The 14415-nt window shown below is 35.9% G+C and overlaps 1 protein-coding gene across 1 annotated transcript in view; it reads right to left on the bottom strand.

Annotated features, from left to right (window-relative positions):
- The window catches only part of Cbl (E3 ubiquitin-protein ligase CBL), a 109356-nt gene extending 95989 nt beyond the window's left edge, over positions 1-13367 (bottom strand). The window contains exon 1 of the mRNA XM_083111730.1: positions 12597-13367. Within this exon, the coding sequence (XP_082967856.1) occupies positions 12597-13153 (557 nt within the window). The 5' untranslated portion in view covers positions 13154-13367. The remainder of the gene's footprint in view (positions 1-12596) is intronic.
- Between the last annotated feature and the right edge of the window lie 1048 nt (positions 13368-14415).

The raw sequence follows: 14415 nt of genomic DNA, 5'->3' as shown, positions 1-14415 counted from the left end.
AACATCGATCAAGGTCAAAGAAGTACTAAAAAGTTTTTTTTTTAGTTCCTGCCTATTCTGGTCACAGATATACTAAAACCGAATTGTGCAACTAAACAGCTCCATTTCCTTCCTTCGTCCCGGATTTCATACCGATTTATATTCATCTCGCCCACTCCTACGTCCAGTGGCGCCAACTTATATGGGTCTGTGGGGCTCAAGCCCACCAAATAATTCGGATGCTATTTTTTAGATTAGATACCCCACGCTCAAGAAAACAAAGTGTTTCATCCTTGTGCACTTTAAGAATTCTCACAACTTAATTTCTTACAGGGTATAAGACATAGGCGTAACTAGGCGGGGGCACTTGCATCCCCCAATATTTTCAGTTTTGTAAACATTTACAAGTTAATGGTACTTTTGTCAACTTCCTGGAGCGTGGGGAGAAAAGTAATGAGAATTTTTTATGGATTTTGAAAACGCAATGGTTATTTATCAAAAAAATCCTGGATAATATTTTTATGTGCTTGAATTTAATTATTATTCTGCCGCCCCCCACCCCCGAAAGTTAGGTCCAAAGTTACGCCTATGGTGTAAGGGGTGACCTTTTCGAAGACATCCAAGTTTCAACTTGCCTTGCATGTAGTAAACCTGGACTGAATTTGCAGACTAGCGAGGCTCTGGCGTCTGGACAATATAATCCAGAGTGGGGCGGGCTTGTGTTGTGTCGTCCCTATGCATTTGTGATTGGCACTTCATCATTTCATCACCATTCATCCTCATAATTCCGGTTAGCCAAAAGTGACAGCCAAGGGAAGTAAAATAAACTAAATCAAAAAATAATTACTGAGTTTTATCGAAATATTTAAATAAACTTGTTACATCTCTTCAATGTGATACTTTTCAAGTGTATGTATATTATTTACACTATACGTGGTCACATCATTGTTAGCAAGTAAAGGAAGATACAGGGTGAGAATTGATAGGCACCAAAAACTCTCAAAATAGGCAAAAACGACAACTATAAAATTCATTCCTCTCAGAAAATACTTGAAACAGATTTTTTCAACGCAAAAACCTACATTTTTGTGACCAAGGAACAAAGAAAAGGAAATTTAGGACACACCCTGAGCCTACTTAGGCTCATATTATTGCATAAAGTTGTGAAACAAATCTCAGACTTCCGCCCACCCAATGCCTTTCAGGAGTTGGCGCCACTGCATACGCCTACCCATCACAATGTCTAAACACAATTCTCGAGAAGCTTTCACCGAGAAATGGTTATCGGTGAGACAAATCTTCATTTTCCACATCCACAAATTCCACTCACACAAAGAAAACTTATCATTATTTACAGCCGATGGCATCCATTCACACGACACAGTACCACGATTCTCAGCGGTATGATTTTTACATCGCCTTATCTTAACGGCCGAGATAAGATCGATTACTTGCCTAAAAAACTGATAACTCGCAACTACAAGGTCTCCTCCTCCTTTGGTCTTTAAAGATTGCGTACAGTAAGCACTGAATACGTGCGCATACGCATTTATATCTTGCTATTAGTTCAATATGGAAAGGTAGCCAAAGAAAATCTAGAACTAAAATCCAAACCTGAGCAGTTATTAGACAAAGGCACTGAATATGTCAGCCACTGATGTACTTATTCATGTTTGCTAGTTATAAGTCGTGTACGGAGTTACTTCCGTTCGAAAAAGTAACCCAGTTATTAATTTAAAAAAAATAACTCAGTTACAGTTACTCGTACTTGAAAAGTAATCGCAAATTACTTTTACAGTAATTCCTCCTTGCAAGCAAATTACACACAATCAAGTGATCATTAAAATAGAAAAACGAGGACTTACATGTGATTTATTTATATTTCTTGTACTATAATGGTTGGTTATTTATTTCCTATGAATTCAGAAGGTAGGGTTATTATTATTGTTACATTTTGATCATACTGTTTTGAAGGACAGTACAAAAGAAGATTTAGGTATGTACACTACTACTATGGTATGCATAAAATATTAATCAGGAACTTTGCTTTCTGTCAACTGTATCTAACATCCTTTTTAAATTATTTGATAAATATTCAATTCTAATTCTTTATCTATTTTACATTAATTTCCTTGTTTTTATACAAATTTTGGCGATCTTAAGTACACACAAGCTTAGTAATAAATATATGATCTTAAATCTATATTCTTATACCATCTTTTTACGTATTCGTGCAATAATAAAAATGCAATATTAATAAATTTACATATTTTAATTAATATTTTATTTAATTATAACTTATTTTAATTTAAACATTATTATTACTATTATTATTGAGACACTCCCTCAACACGGACTTTTTCTAGCTCGACTACCACGCTCCAAATCTCTAAAGCGAGGATGGTCTAAATTTAGCATGCAACGAAGCCTAGCTTCCTTGCATTTGGCGATTCCATGGAAATACTTTCACCTCAGCATCCAGAGAAGACACATAGTTGGAAATAGAACTGCCAAATTTAGCTCTTCCTCCACGTTGCAACCCGTAGCTAGAATTGATCTCCATGGGGGACTCATGGGTTTTATGCGGGCGCTTTGTAAACCAAGTCCATTTTTCAGAACTTTAACCGTATTAAATGAAGGTAAATTATGTGAGAGGGTCATTAACATAAAATATACAATTTAGAAATAACATGCAAATACTAGTTTTTCTCTATATCTTCTAAAACATCTCTTGAAGGGTTAATTGACTGCTACTGACATCGTCCCTTAATATACATTACATACTACTTTTGATGGTACAGATATTTATATCATACAAGATGAAATGCATAATATTCAATAATAGTAATAAAAAAACGTGGCTCAACAGCCCCTGAAGGGCTGATCTCCCGACTGCCAGTCTCCCTCCAACAAATCTACCTAGAGGTGTGGAGATCTTCAACCAGTAATGGGGAGACGTGTGGTCAGCACGTCGAACCCCCGGCCGTTATAGGAGATATCCGTAACTGGGTTATGCTACTCACTCGTAGCTCCCCAATTTCCTCACGATGGTGAGTTGCCAAAGGTCCTATACACAGGCAGACTCGAACCCATGCCGTCCCGCAGTCAGAGCCCAAAGCACAGCACCTTAGACCGCACGACCAAGGAGGAGGACATTCAATAATAGTGTCTATTGTATATTCCACACCCAGCTGAAGCAATAAAACTCCTCTTCCTTTCCAAAACTTGAGAGCTGTTGACCTATGATGTACATTTCTGTCAAAACGGGAGACCGCAAATCGAGAAGTGAAGGTACAGATAAAGAAGCTATCCTATGAAAGAACTTTCTAAATCTTCTAAATATTTGCTTCTATATTTAGACTTCGGCTCATAAAAACGGACAAATGTAATAGCTGCTGTTCATGTTCTGTGAATTTATCCTTCACCAAGTTGTGAGTAAAATTATATCTGCTCTCTACATTTTCACGCTTCACTGTATACAAATTATACAAAATAGTTATAGCTAATGCCAAGGGAGCTGAGTTGTGAAGATCTTACCATAGCAGCAGAGAAAACAACTGGGACAGTCACACATTTCAAAGTAAACAGAGACAAAAGTAAGCTACAGATGTGCCAAATCTGTGTCCATCAAGGTCAAATATTTTAAATAAATGTGAAAGAGACTGGTAAAAAAGGGAACTTCCTTGAATTTGCCTCAAACTGTAGAAATCCTGCCTGCAACAGTAAAACATTTCAAACTGACAGAAAACAAATTAAATGGGGAAAAAACTATTTAAAAAAAATCGTATCAACTAAAACTGGAGAACATAAAAAACATAAAAACACAGATGCCATAAAGGCAAAACACTGAATGAACATTAATTTGTACTTGTATTTTTTTTTATTCAGCATCTCCCATCTGCCACTTTTAGCTAATCGTGATGACAAGCATGGGTGACAATTAGATGAAATTGATGAAGAGGCATGCACAAAGAACACCCATGCCAGGCTGGGACTTGAATCTAGGAACTTTGGTGGCAAAGTCGACTACTTAATAGACTTGGTCACCGAGCCGGTAGAGGGTGAATAATAAATTATATGTTTGCCAGCATCATTTCCAATTTCTGGTTGACCTTAAAACTCAAATTGTTATCATGCCATTGAATTTAACTACCAATTTACATTATACCAATTGTAATTGAGTGGAAGAAAAGGCTTTGTAAAGCCTTGACTCAGCCATTTCAAACAAGATGTCAATAAAAAAAAAAAAAACATGACATAGAATGGTTCATGGTGGCATGTGCATCATAACTTGGTTACCACATATTTATTACAAATACAGCCACTCTGTGTGGCACAAGTATTCAGTGTAATGTGCTACAAAGAGATCCTCGGTTCCAAGCATGCTTATTGAGTTTGTCCGATTGGACATTCATACTTAATGTTGTAATTAGCTTGGCTACATGTAAAGGGAAAAAATATGCAATTGCATAAAATCTCGGGGCCCTAGATATGACATTCCAAAACCTGAAAAATTAAATATGATTCGAAAGCATTCACATAAATCTGGGTATGGTTTGCTTTTGTCTAGATATTCGCAATAGTTTAATAGACTTACGTGGCAAAACCATATGCAGATTTGAATACTCAAGAAGAAAATCTAAGCATATGTAATTTTCATGTTTTGCAATATCATAACAGTTTTTTGAAATGAGAGGAAATATCTAAAACAGCTTGGCTGGATCAGTGAAGATCCAAAAAAGCCTTATTTTATTAATGAAGTAGTTGGTTTTTCTTTCATGCCAAGAAACTACTGTTCATAATACAAGGGGTTACATTTACACTACAAGAATTTAAGTAACTTCACATGTCAGGATAATATTTTTGGTTCACAGACATTTTGTGGAGTGTGCGGGCAAGTTTGTAGCAATAAGTGAAATGGCATTGTAGATTTAGTTCCTTGCAATGATAATAATTATGCACGAAATACAACAAAACTTATGTCTCCTGATAACTTGTGAAATACCATTATGTTTAGTTATCCAAAGAGTGCTTCTTACACAGTATGAAATCATCAAATGTAATTGGTTCACAATTTGAATGAAGTTCATGGTGTGATGTGTTTTGTGTTTCGTGCATTTATCAATTTCATGATGAAATGGAATTTACCAGTGATGAGAACGCTACATTTTCAAAGTAGCTTCGCTACAGCTACTCTTCCAAATATGTAGCTTTTCTACAGCTACATTCACCAAAAAGTAGCTCGCTACCCTACTCCTATTTGCTACTTTTTCATTAAAGAAAAAAAAATACGGGCACTCAAAAGAAGCCCCTACCAGTTGCACTTACTAAAAAATAGATTCAGTTATTTATTATCATGTATCATTTTGATAGCAGTGTTGCCGCAGTAACCTATTTTTACTACAGTGTTTGAGAATTATGTGTGTGTATAAATTACGTGGATATCTATAATCTGCGATATCAGGACAATTATCATCTAGATTATCTGTATTGCCATTATCTTGTAATAGACGTAGTCATTTCGAACCTCCTACACAAGTCAGCATTATTGTCAATTTTTTTTGACACTGTTGCTGCATTTTACCTCAAAACTCCAAGAAGAAACATAGCTGCAGCAAAATTTTTGCTACAACTACAGGAATATTTGTAGCTTCACTACAGCTACAAATTTTGTAGCTAGCTCCAGTAGCATGCTACTTCCGCCCATTGGAATTTACCTCATATTTCTTGTGATTTTTTATGCATAGAATTGAATTATCTCTGCATGTAAAAACAAAATTATGCATTGGTGTATTGAGTGATTAAAACATTGACAGCAGTATATAAGCAGCATTGCACATACAAATATAACAGTTTGTGCATGACGAAAGAATGAAACCTGTAATTTAAAAAAAAAACTGATAATCGAAGCAGAAAGAACTACTATGTTGGGTTTACGGCAGACCCTACCTGAAGTATTTTCTTTGTTTGGTGCTAGGTTGCATTTCTGTTCGTAATTTGCTGTCTTCTATTCTCATTGTAAGTTGTGTGCTTGCACAGGATAGACAACTCATGCAGGTAGTGCCAACTGTTGTGGCGAAACAATGGTACGGGGTCACACTTAGGGTTACCAGACGTCCGGTTTTTCCCGGACATGTCCTACATTTTAGCATTATGTCCGGCGTCCGAGAGGAATTTGAAAAATTTTGAGTGTCACATAATATTAATTAGGGAAATACATGTTTCAGTTCAACAAAGAGAAATCATGCAAGTTACAAGTCAATGCACTGCACTCCCAAACTCAATAGTGAAATTTATTTTGATTCAGTCATTGGCCAAAAAGAAAGAAAAGTTTGTCCTGCTAGAACAAAAATGGAAGCAGTTAATGAGCAAAGTTTTGAGGCCACATATTGATGATGTCACTGTTCAATGTCTGAGGGAAATTTCTTGCTTTGGGATGGAACAAGATGTTTCCCATTCTTATTCATTATTTTGATTGTAAAGAGAACAAAGTTATTTAGGGTATTTACCAGTCAAGAAAGTCATGGAAGTCAAGAAGTAGTAAAGAAATCAACAAGTAGGTGAAGAAGTCAATAAAAAGTCAATAAATTATACTTGTGGTCAAGAATTTATGCTATCACAATGACTGATTAGTTGATTTAGTTTATTTTACTTCACTTTTCTGCCCCTTTGGCTAATCGCGAAGATGAGGATGAATGGTGGTAAGATAAGATGGATGAAGAGAGACCATCACAAACATATAGGAACAACAACACAAGTCCCACATAAGATTATACAGACTGCGAGTCGAGATGCCCAAGTCTTGCTAGTCTGCAAAGTGCAGTCCGATGGCATTAATATATAAAGCAGGTCTAATTCTCTGGTTAAAATACGACTTCAGTTTTCATCTTAACTGGACTTTTTATAGGGTTTTTTTCATTATAGATATTTATTTTCTTAATGGCTAATTTCCAACTTTACCTAAGTAGGGGTCGAATAAATAAAGTTTAAGAAAAACTGAAAAAAAAGGTCACAAAAAGTCCTGAAAAAGTCAAGAATTTTGGATTTGTTATTTTGGTAGAAACCCCGTTATTGAACTAAAAACTACCCAAGATGAAACTTCTGGAATCATTTCAAATTACGGTTATTGCTGAATACTTGTTTGCTATTACAGGTCATAATGCAAATGTTGAGGACTCACGAGAGAAATATTTTTTTCATAAAGTCTGTAAAAATTTGGTACTGGTCCATATAATCTAAAAGAGTTTGACTGTCCAGTCTCTCATAAATATATTTTTGACTAAAACCCGAAATTTTGAAAAAAATTGGCTCCTCTGAGAATTACCAGTTAAAACATCTAGTAAGAGGTTCATTGTTTAGTATGATTACAAGTTTGGAAATTTTGCATTAAAGAATTCATTAAGAAATCTTTTTTTTTTTTTTAAAAAAAAGCCCCAGTGGCTCAGTCGGTAACGCGTCTGACTACCATGTCCAAGGTCCCGGGTTCGATCCCCGGCTGGTTCAAATTCGGGAACTTTTCTAACGGAAGCGACCCCAGTGCCCACCCGTGATGCTGATCACATCACCCCCACCCATGACCGGATCAAGAAAGTGTGGGGCGTTACCCCCACACCCACTATACACCTTCATGGCATGGTGCTAAGCACAGGGGAGCACTTTTAAATTTTAAATTACTCTCTAACGTGTTCTATAAAAATATGTATTATTTATTGTGAATGTTTTGTGTCCTACATTTTGACTCAATGTCCTACATTTTGGGACATCATGTCTTACATTTTCCTTATAGCAATCTGGTAACCCTAGTCATACTTCACCCCACAATAGTAGTTGTGTGAGATAAACATGGTAGAAATGTGTGTAAGGCACATTCTCATGCTCTCTTCATATGTGAGGAATATTCTGGGGATTATAAAGTTGGTCTTTTAATGTTGTGGGTGAGGATGAAGACTAATAATTATTGTGTAATAGTACATTTTACCAAGGATATATATTTTTTTACTTTATATCTAAAACATGTGTGTCATTTTCTTTCCTATGATACATTGATTTGATTACTATTCTTTTAATCTGTTTAGTACTATTGCAACAATACTTGAGTATAATAACATTACCATATTACGTATTCACTACGTTAGGCATAGTTAAAGAAGAGTTTGAACTTCATTTGGAAAAATGTGCAACATAAAAATATATGTTTTTTTGTACAGATTGATAATTTACTATACTCTTCTGCCTTTCTAAATGTATAAAGAATGAAATCAGAAAGGCTACACTGAACTGATGGTTAGGTGCTTTGTTTTGTGCTATATCAGCAGAAGCAACACAATATAGTTATTCCCGTGTACCAGGATGCAAATTCACACAACCACAGGGCTCAAACTGTGTGTAATTGGTTTAGTAAAGAGTATGGAACATCCATACCTCTCAACTGGTTTGCAAAGTCCCCAGATTAAAACCCAACCAGAAATCTGAAACTTCTTGGAGCGATTACTAAAAAAGTCATCCTCAAAATACAGCCAAACTGTGGAATTGCCTCATGGATGAACATTTACTGGTATCAGCTACATCCAGAATTTCAATAGAGTTTATCCCAGACCAAACGTCGGTTGTTATGTGATCTGAAGGAAGTGCCATGCACTATTACACATGTTTCAGCTTGAGGTGCCTAAAGTTTTGTCTGGTGACTTATGAAGGTGAGTACAATGGTAATGATTCTGAATATTTAATGAATTTTTACAACCATAGGAGAAAAGCAAGTAATGCAGAATGTAGAAATGATTATTACAGTAAATTTGAACCTTGGTGAAAGTAATTACCACTGTTTGGAGTTCCAAAATGTATCAGTGATAAAAACACATAAAAATATCATACGCAAGCCTCTGTGCTTCCCATCGACAAAGCATTTCTCATTCACAGAAGAAAGAGAAAGTATCGAAGAATAGTGCAAATGATTGTGAAAGTAAATATGAAGGTTTCTGAAAGTAATTCGCACTATTTGCAATTCCGAAAAGTTATATTTACCAGCAAAAAGAAAACGTAAAGGGGTACCTTACGCAAATATCCCTGCTTCCCATAGACATGTTATTCCACAGACACAGGGCTCAAAGGGGTGTCAGGCTCAAGACCAGCACCAACATCATGAGATGTTGAAAGCATTTATGGAAATTATCGTAATGCTGAGCCCTAAACATGGCCTGCCTAACCTAACCAAGAAAGCATTTAGAGGCATTAGTTAAATACTAAGAGCCCTAAACCTGACTTGCCTAAGCTAACTACGAAATCCCTTCACACCACACACTTATGACCTACATGGCAACAGCAGTCTGTAACCAAGACAACAGTCAACAAATGGCTGGTTGCAAGAGAAGAATCATTTAGGATCACACTGAAGTAAAAAACCATTCAAGCAAATCCACATTAAGCAATTATTAAACTCAAAAGTATGCGTTAACAGACAAACAGAAATGAAACCATGAAAAAAAATGCCTGCGTATCATGATGAAATAAACAATTGGAACTTGGACCACTACAATTGCCAATGTTGACATGCTGCACGGTGTACCCCACATTCCACCGACTTAGTTATTTACAGAAAAAGTAGGTGGAAAGGCTGCTATTCAGAACAGTTCTAAGAGTATGTTTGTGAGCAAATGAATATATATGGAAAGTATATTCCTTTGTTCAGACAAGGGTGCTTGTTGCAGAGCTAGAACTACAAGGTAACCGTTCACAATATGAAAATTGCACATACAGACTGTACAAGACAATACTAATTCTGGAGAAGTTAAGTGGTCAATATTCTGCTGTCTACACACCAGAACAACAACAACCAAAAATAAAAAGCAATGAATGAAAAATTCTAACATGGGAAGAACAGCATTAGAAAATATAATACCATCAAAACCACCCAATATGACACATTAGTCAAAACTGTAACAGAAACTCCCGGTGCATACAACTATAATTCAGAAATTTATGGTCATAGTGAAACTAGTCTCAAATATAATGTTTAGGAGTGGTTTAAACACCTTGCATTAAAAAATCCCTGGGTTGGTTATGTAAATTCCCTTCCTACAGCTTGGGTTGACAATCTTAACTATTTCACAAGTACTGTGTAAATTAAATGAAACAGTATTTCCATACCAAATCTTCCGATAGTGGTCACGCATTATTTTAAAATTGGTTGATTTCGCATGGAATAATAATAACCCTTACACATTGTGTACAGAACCAACAAATGTACACAAATGCACATTTCTGTACAAGAAACAATTCCAGTTTTCCAGTTGTGTTAAAAAAATTGTTTAAAAAAATAAGGGGGGAAGAGGCACTGAAAAATATGTCGGCATCTCACATAAAAAAAATGGAATGACTATTTTCATCAGATTTTATACTGTTCCATGAACTGCAACCTGGCGTGGCCTGCTACACGGATGTGTGCATTTATTTTCATGCAGGAGACAAGTACCTTTCTTCTGCACACCATGGAGAAGAAAAAATACTGCAAGGTGTTCTAATGTAGACTGATACTGCTAATATGTCACATGACGTAATATGCAAGGGTATTACGTTCCTAAATGCTTTCGTTGTTAGGTTAGGTAGGTCAGGTTTAGGGCTATCAGAATTAAAATTAGTTTGTTAAATACTTCAACACCTGATCATGTAATTTCTGGTCTTCAGCATTTTCTGCTATTCTCACCACATGCTAACAGTAGTAGGTGCACACACTTTTCATTTAAAATAACTTCTGAGCAGTAAGTTCAGCAACACTGCCAATGAATATAATAAAATAAGATAAAAGACAATGTTATGGTATGATTCAGGTAATTATTTTGCTGGTGAAAATAGCCACATATGCTGTTCTCAGCACCTGGTGAAAATAGACATGACCTAAAAAAAATAGCTAATCATACAAGCTGGATTCTTTCCAATTCTACATTCTTTGATATCCTATACCAAATTTTCATAGCAATATGAATAATATAGCATAACAAATGTATGATTGTTGCAGGATGATTATGACCTATAGCAACCTGCCCTGCTATTCTGGATGTTCATACAGAAGGATAAGAAAAGCATTTAGAATATTTTAAATGATTGTGAAAGTATGCAGTCTGTAAAAATTAATTTGAGAGTTGCAGAACTACATTAATTTTGCACAAGTGATTGTGCTTGTGTCTGAAGCATTTTTCCAAATGGCACACATTGTATACATATGCAGATGAGGAAAGTGTTTTAGGCAACCAAACCTAACATATCATAATCTACTAAAAAGTGTATAATTAGTAAGAATGCAATGGCTGGATATATGTATTCCTCTGCACAAAAGACAGTAAACTAATGTAGAGAGTTTGATTCACGTAAAAAACATGTATCTGTCTCATGGTGATATCGGGACTACCCAATTGGAACATGGGCTGTTAGACTGAATGGAACTTGCATATAACACTTTCGGTGTGACTGGCTTAACTTACATATCAACAATAATAAATTAAAAAAACATGTAAGAACTTGAAAATAAAATACTTTACCACCACTTCGATCTACCTATAACTCATTTATTTCGTCCTTTTTATGATTCCTACTTACATATTTTGCATTGCGGAACCATGGACGTCCGCAGGATTTTTTCCAGGGAGGGGCAAGGAAGGTATTTTTTCCCAGGGAGGGGCAAACAAGGCACATTTTCTCCAAAAATAGTGTTGTTCCCTAAAAAAACATTGCTTAAATTTGAATTTATGGTATTCATGAAATAATTAACACACATTGTGGCTAAAATGAAATTATATGTGTGAAATACATAATTTTGGTTGACCTTCATTTTCCAGGAGGGGGGCATGGCCTCCTCTTGCACCCCTTCCGGACGCCCATGTGCAGAACATTCTTTAGGGTGGAATTATGCTTTTCTCACGAAAATAATCGCAGATAGCCCCAGAAACCATTCATGCATAGCCCCCTTATTATGCATTGCGGAACATTCTTTAGGGTGGAATTATGCTTTTCTCACGAAAATAATAGCAGATAGCCCCAAAACCATTCACGGTAAAGTTAGGTTCCGTTAGGTTAGGCAAACATAGTTAAAAATTCATTTTTCTAGAAAAAAACATGAATTTCGCACTAAAAGAGATTACACGATGAAAGAAAATACATTGACGAACTTCGATAATGCTACAGAAACTGTTTTCAGTAAGTACTTTCTTCTGTAAAATTTAAGAAATCCGTTTTCACTAGATCGAAGTGTTACCAATACTTTTGCTGGTGAAAATAGCTCTTTTGCCATTCTTACATGTTGAAAACGCTTTCTTATACGACTAGAAAAAATAGTAAAACCAACACGTTCTAGATCAATTTTTCTACCATGATGCAAATTTTCATTGCACTAGTGTGCCTGCCTGTTCTTCATGGAATCTTACCCTTTTTCCATAATTTTGTACTTCATCCTTTAATCAGAGCTCCATGCACCCTTTACCTTATGTTTTTCCTTTCTTTAAAACACAATAAATCTTCTGACACTCATGGAAATATAGCTGTGACAAAAGCCATTCTGAAAACACGTTCAATGTAATGAAATGACACTCAAATATACAACTAATAACAAACTAAAATTGTGTGCTTACCTGTTCCCAAAATTATTTTTCCAGAATTCTGCTGCATCACTTTTTGTAATTCTGAACTGATCTCCAGCAAATGTTCCATTAGGAAATATTGCTTTTAGTTCACTTAACATATGACTAAACACTAAACTAAGTTTCGTTAAGTTTCTCCGATAATGTGAATTCTCATCAAACATTTTTTCCTTCCCTTCCTTGAAGAGCTTGATAGCTTGTTTACACTTCCTCATAAGATTCACAATAAACACATTGAAATGCTCATTACTATGTAATGCTATCATCTTGTCCTCATACTTTGAGTATATAAGCCTAAGACGTTGGTAAGTATCAGGAAGAATGTCCAAAATAAACGGGGGTGAATTCTTTAAATTCATCTTCGGATGTTGACATAACTTCACTACCTTGTCCATTAATTTCCATGTCTTATCTAATGTCCTCTTGTCAGTTGCTAGTTTGGGGGGCGCCATGGCTTCTGCAAATGCACCGTGTAACTTTGAAAATATTGACGAAATATTTTTATGCTGGCCTACAGTACGGTTACTATTTCTGTTGTTTGCCGCCATGATAGTTCCTCCCTGCAACAGCTGCAAAAGGTTCTCTGTTCGCGGGAAGGAATCGGATGCACAGACTTAGCCACTTTCACAAGTTATATATTCCTCGATAATTAATGAAAATCTACACACCCAAAAAAACACGCACATTTTAAATCACACGGGGAAACTGAACTTTTTTCTTCCTCGCCATCTCACCGCATCATGTAGCCTCATCGTCCATCCTTTTGCTACTGCCTGAATCTGATTCAGCGTTGCCAACCACCTTGACGAGAAAATTGCCGTTTGGGTTTACTCTGTAAGTATGTTCAATGAAATTTAAATTGAGCTCAGATTTCAAAGTGGAACTGATACGAGAGTGAACTATTGTGTATAGTTGCATGACATCAGAAAAGGTTAAGAGAGTTTGAGGTAAAAAGAAGAAATACCTTGAAAGCAGAAAATGAACATTTGTCACGGTAGACAATGAATGATCAGTTTTTTGAACCCATATCCTCCCCTTCCGTAAAAAACAGGGGGTTTATGGTTAGGGTGACCGTACGTCCCGTTTAGGAGACGTGTCCCGGTCGTCCCATCCATGTTTTAAATATCCTCAATATGTCCCGTTTTATAAAAATCTAGAAGTTAGCTCGAAAATTAATTCTAAAATTGAGACATTTCATGCTAAAAAAAGAAGTCGATGGAATTTTTAAACTAGTGTCATAGAAACACTGTTTCAAGTTATCCATAGTTAGCTCGCGTCGCGGATTTTGTTATGTGTGAGCAGTGTATAAGTATGACCAAGAAGTGTACATATAGTTTCAATGCGAGCTTGCACGAAAAATTTAAATTCCTGCGTCTCGACAGAAAATCAAAAGACAATTCCTAATCAATTAGTGAATTCTAATTTAGTTTCTAGTTCAGAAGAAAAAAAAACGTTCGATCAGTGGCAATTTGCAAGAGGAATCGTAACACAACTTCAAAAAGTGTGGAAAGAAAATAAAAATAAGTTGTTCTTGTCCGATAAATGGGTAAAATATTTTTGGTAAGTTAGAAGTGGACCACATAAAGCATGACGTCCTTCTGAATGCGGTGGGAAATGTGTTGCGCTTGTCTAATACATTTATGGACACTTTTGGGTTGTAACGATTCAATTGAAAGCGAATTGCATGTATCCTTACAATCCAGAAGTGTCCGTGACTGTACATCCATCCATTCCCGTTGAGCGTGTTTGCTCAATCCTGAACAATATGTGGACAGATCAAAAATTTTACTTACATGTTTCAACAATGAAG

Source organism: Lepisma saccharinum, chromosome 25 (assembly GCF_977018435.1).
Source record: "Lepisma saccharinum chromosome 25, izLepSacc3.1, whole genome shotgun sequence".
In the NCBI taxonomy this organism is placed as follows: domain Eukaryota; kingdom Metazoa; phylum Arthropoda; class Insecta; order Zygentoma; family Lepismatidae; genus Lepisma; species Lepisma saccharinum.
The sequence above is the reverse complement of the archived record's forward strand: the minus strand, read 5'-3'. Positions and strand labels throughout refer to the sequence as shown.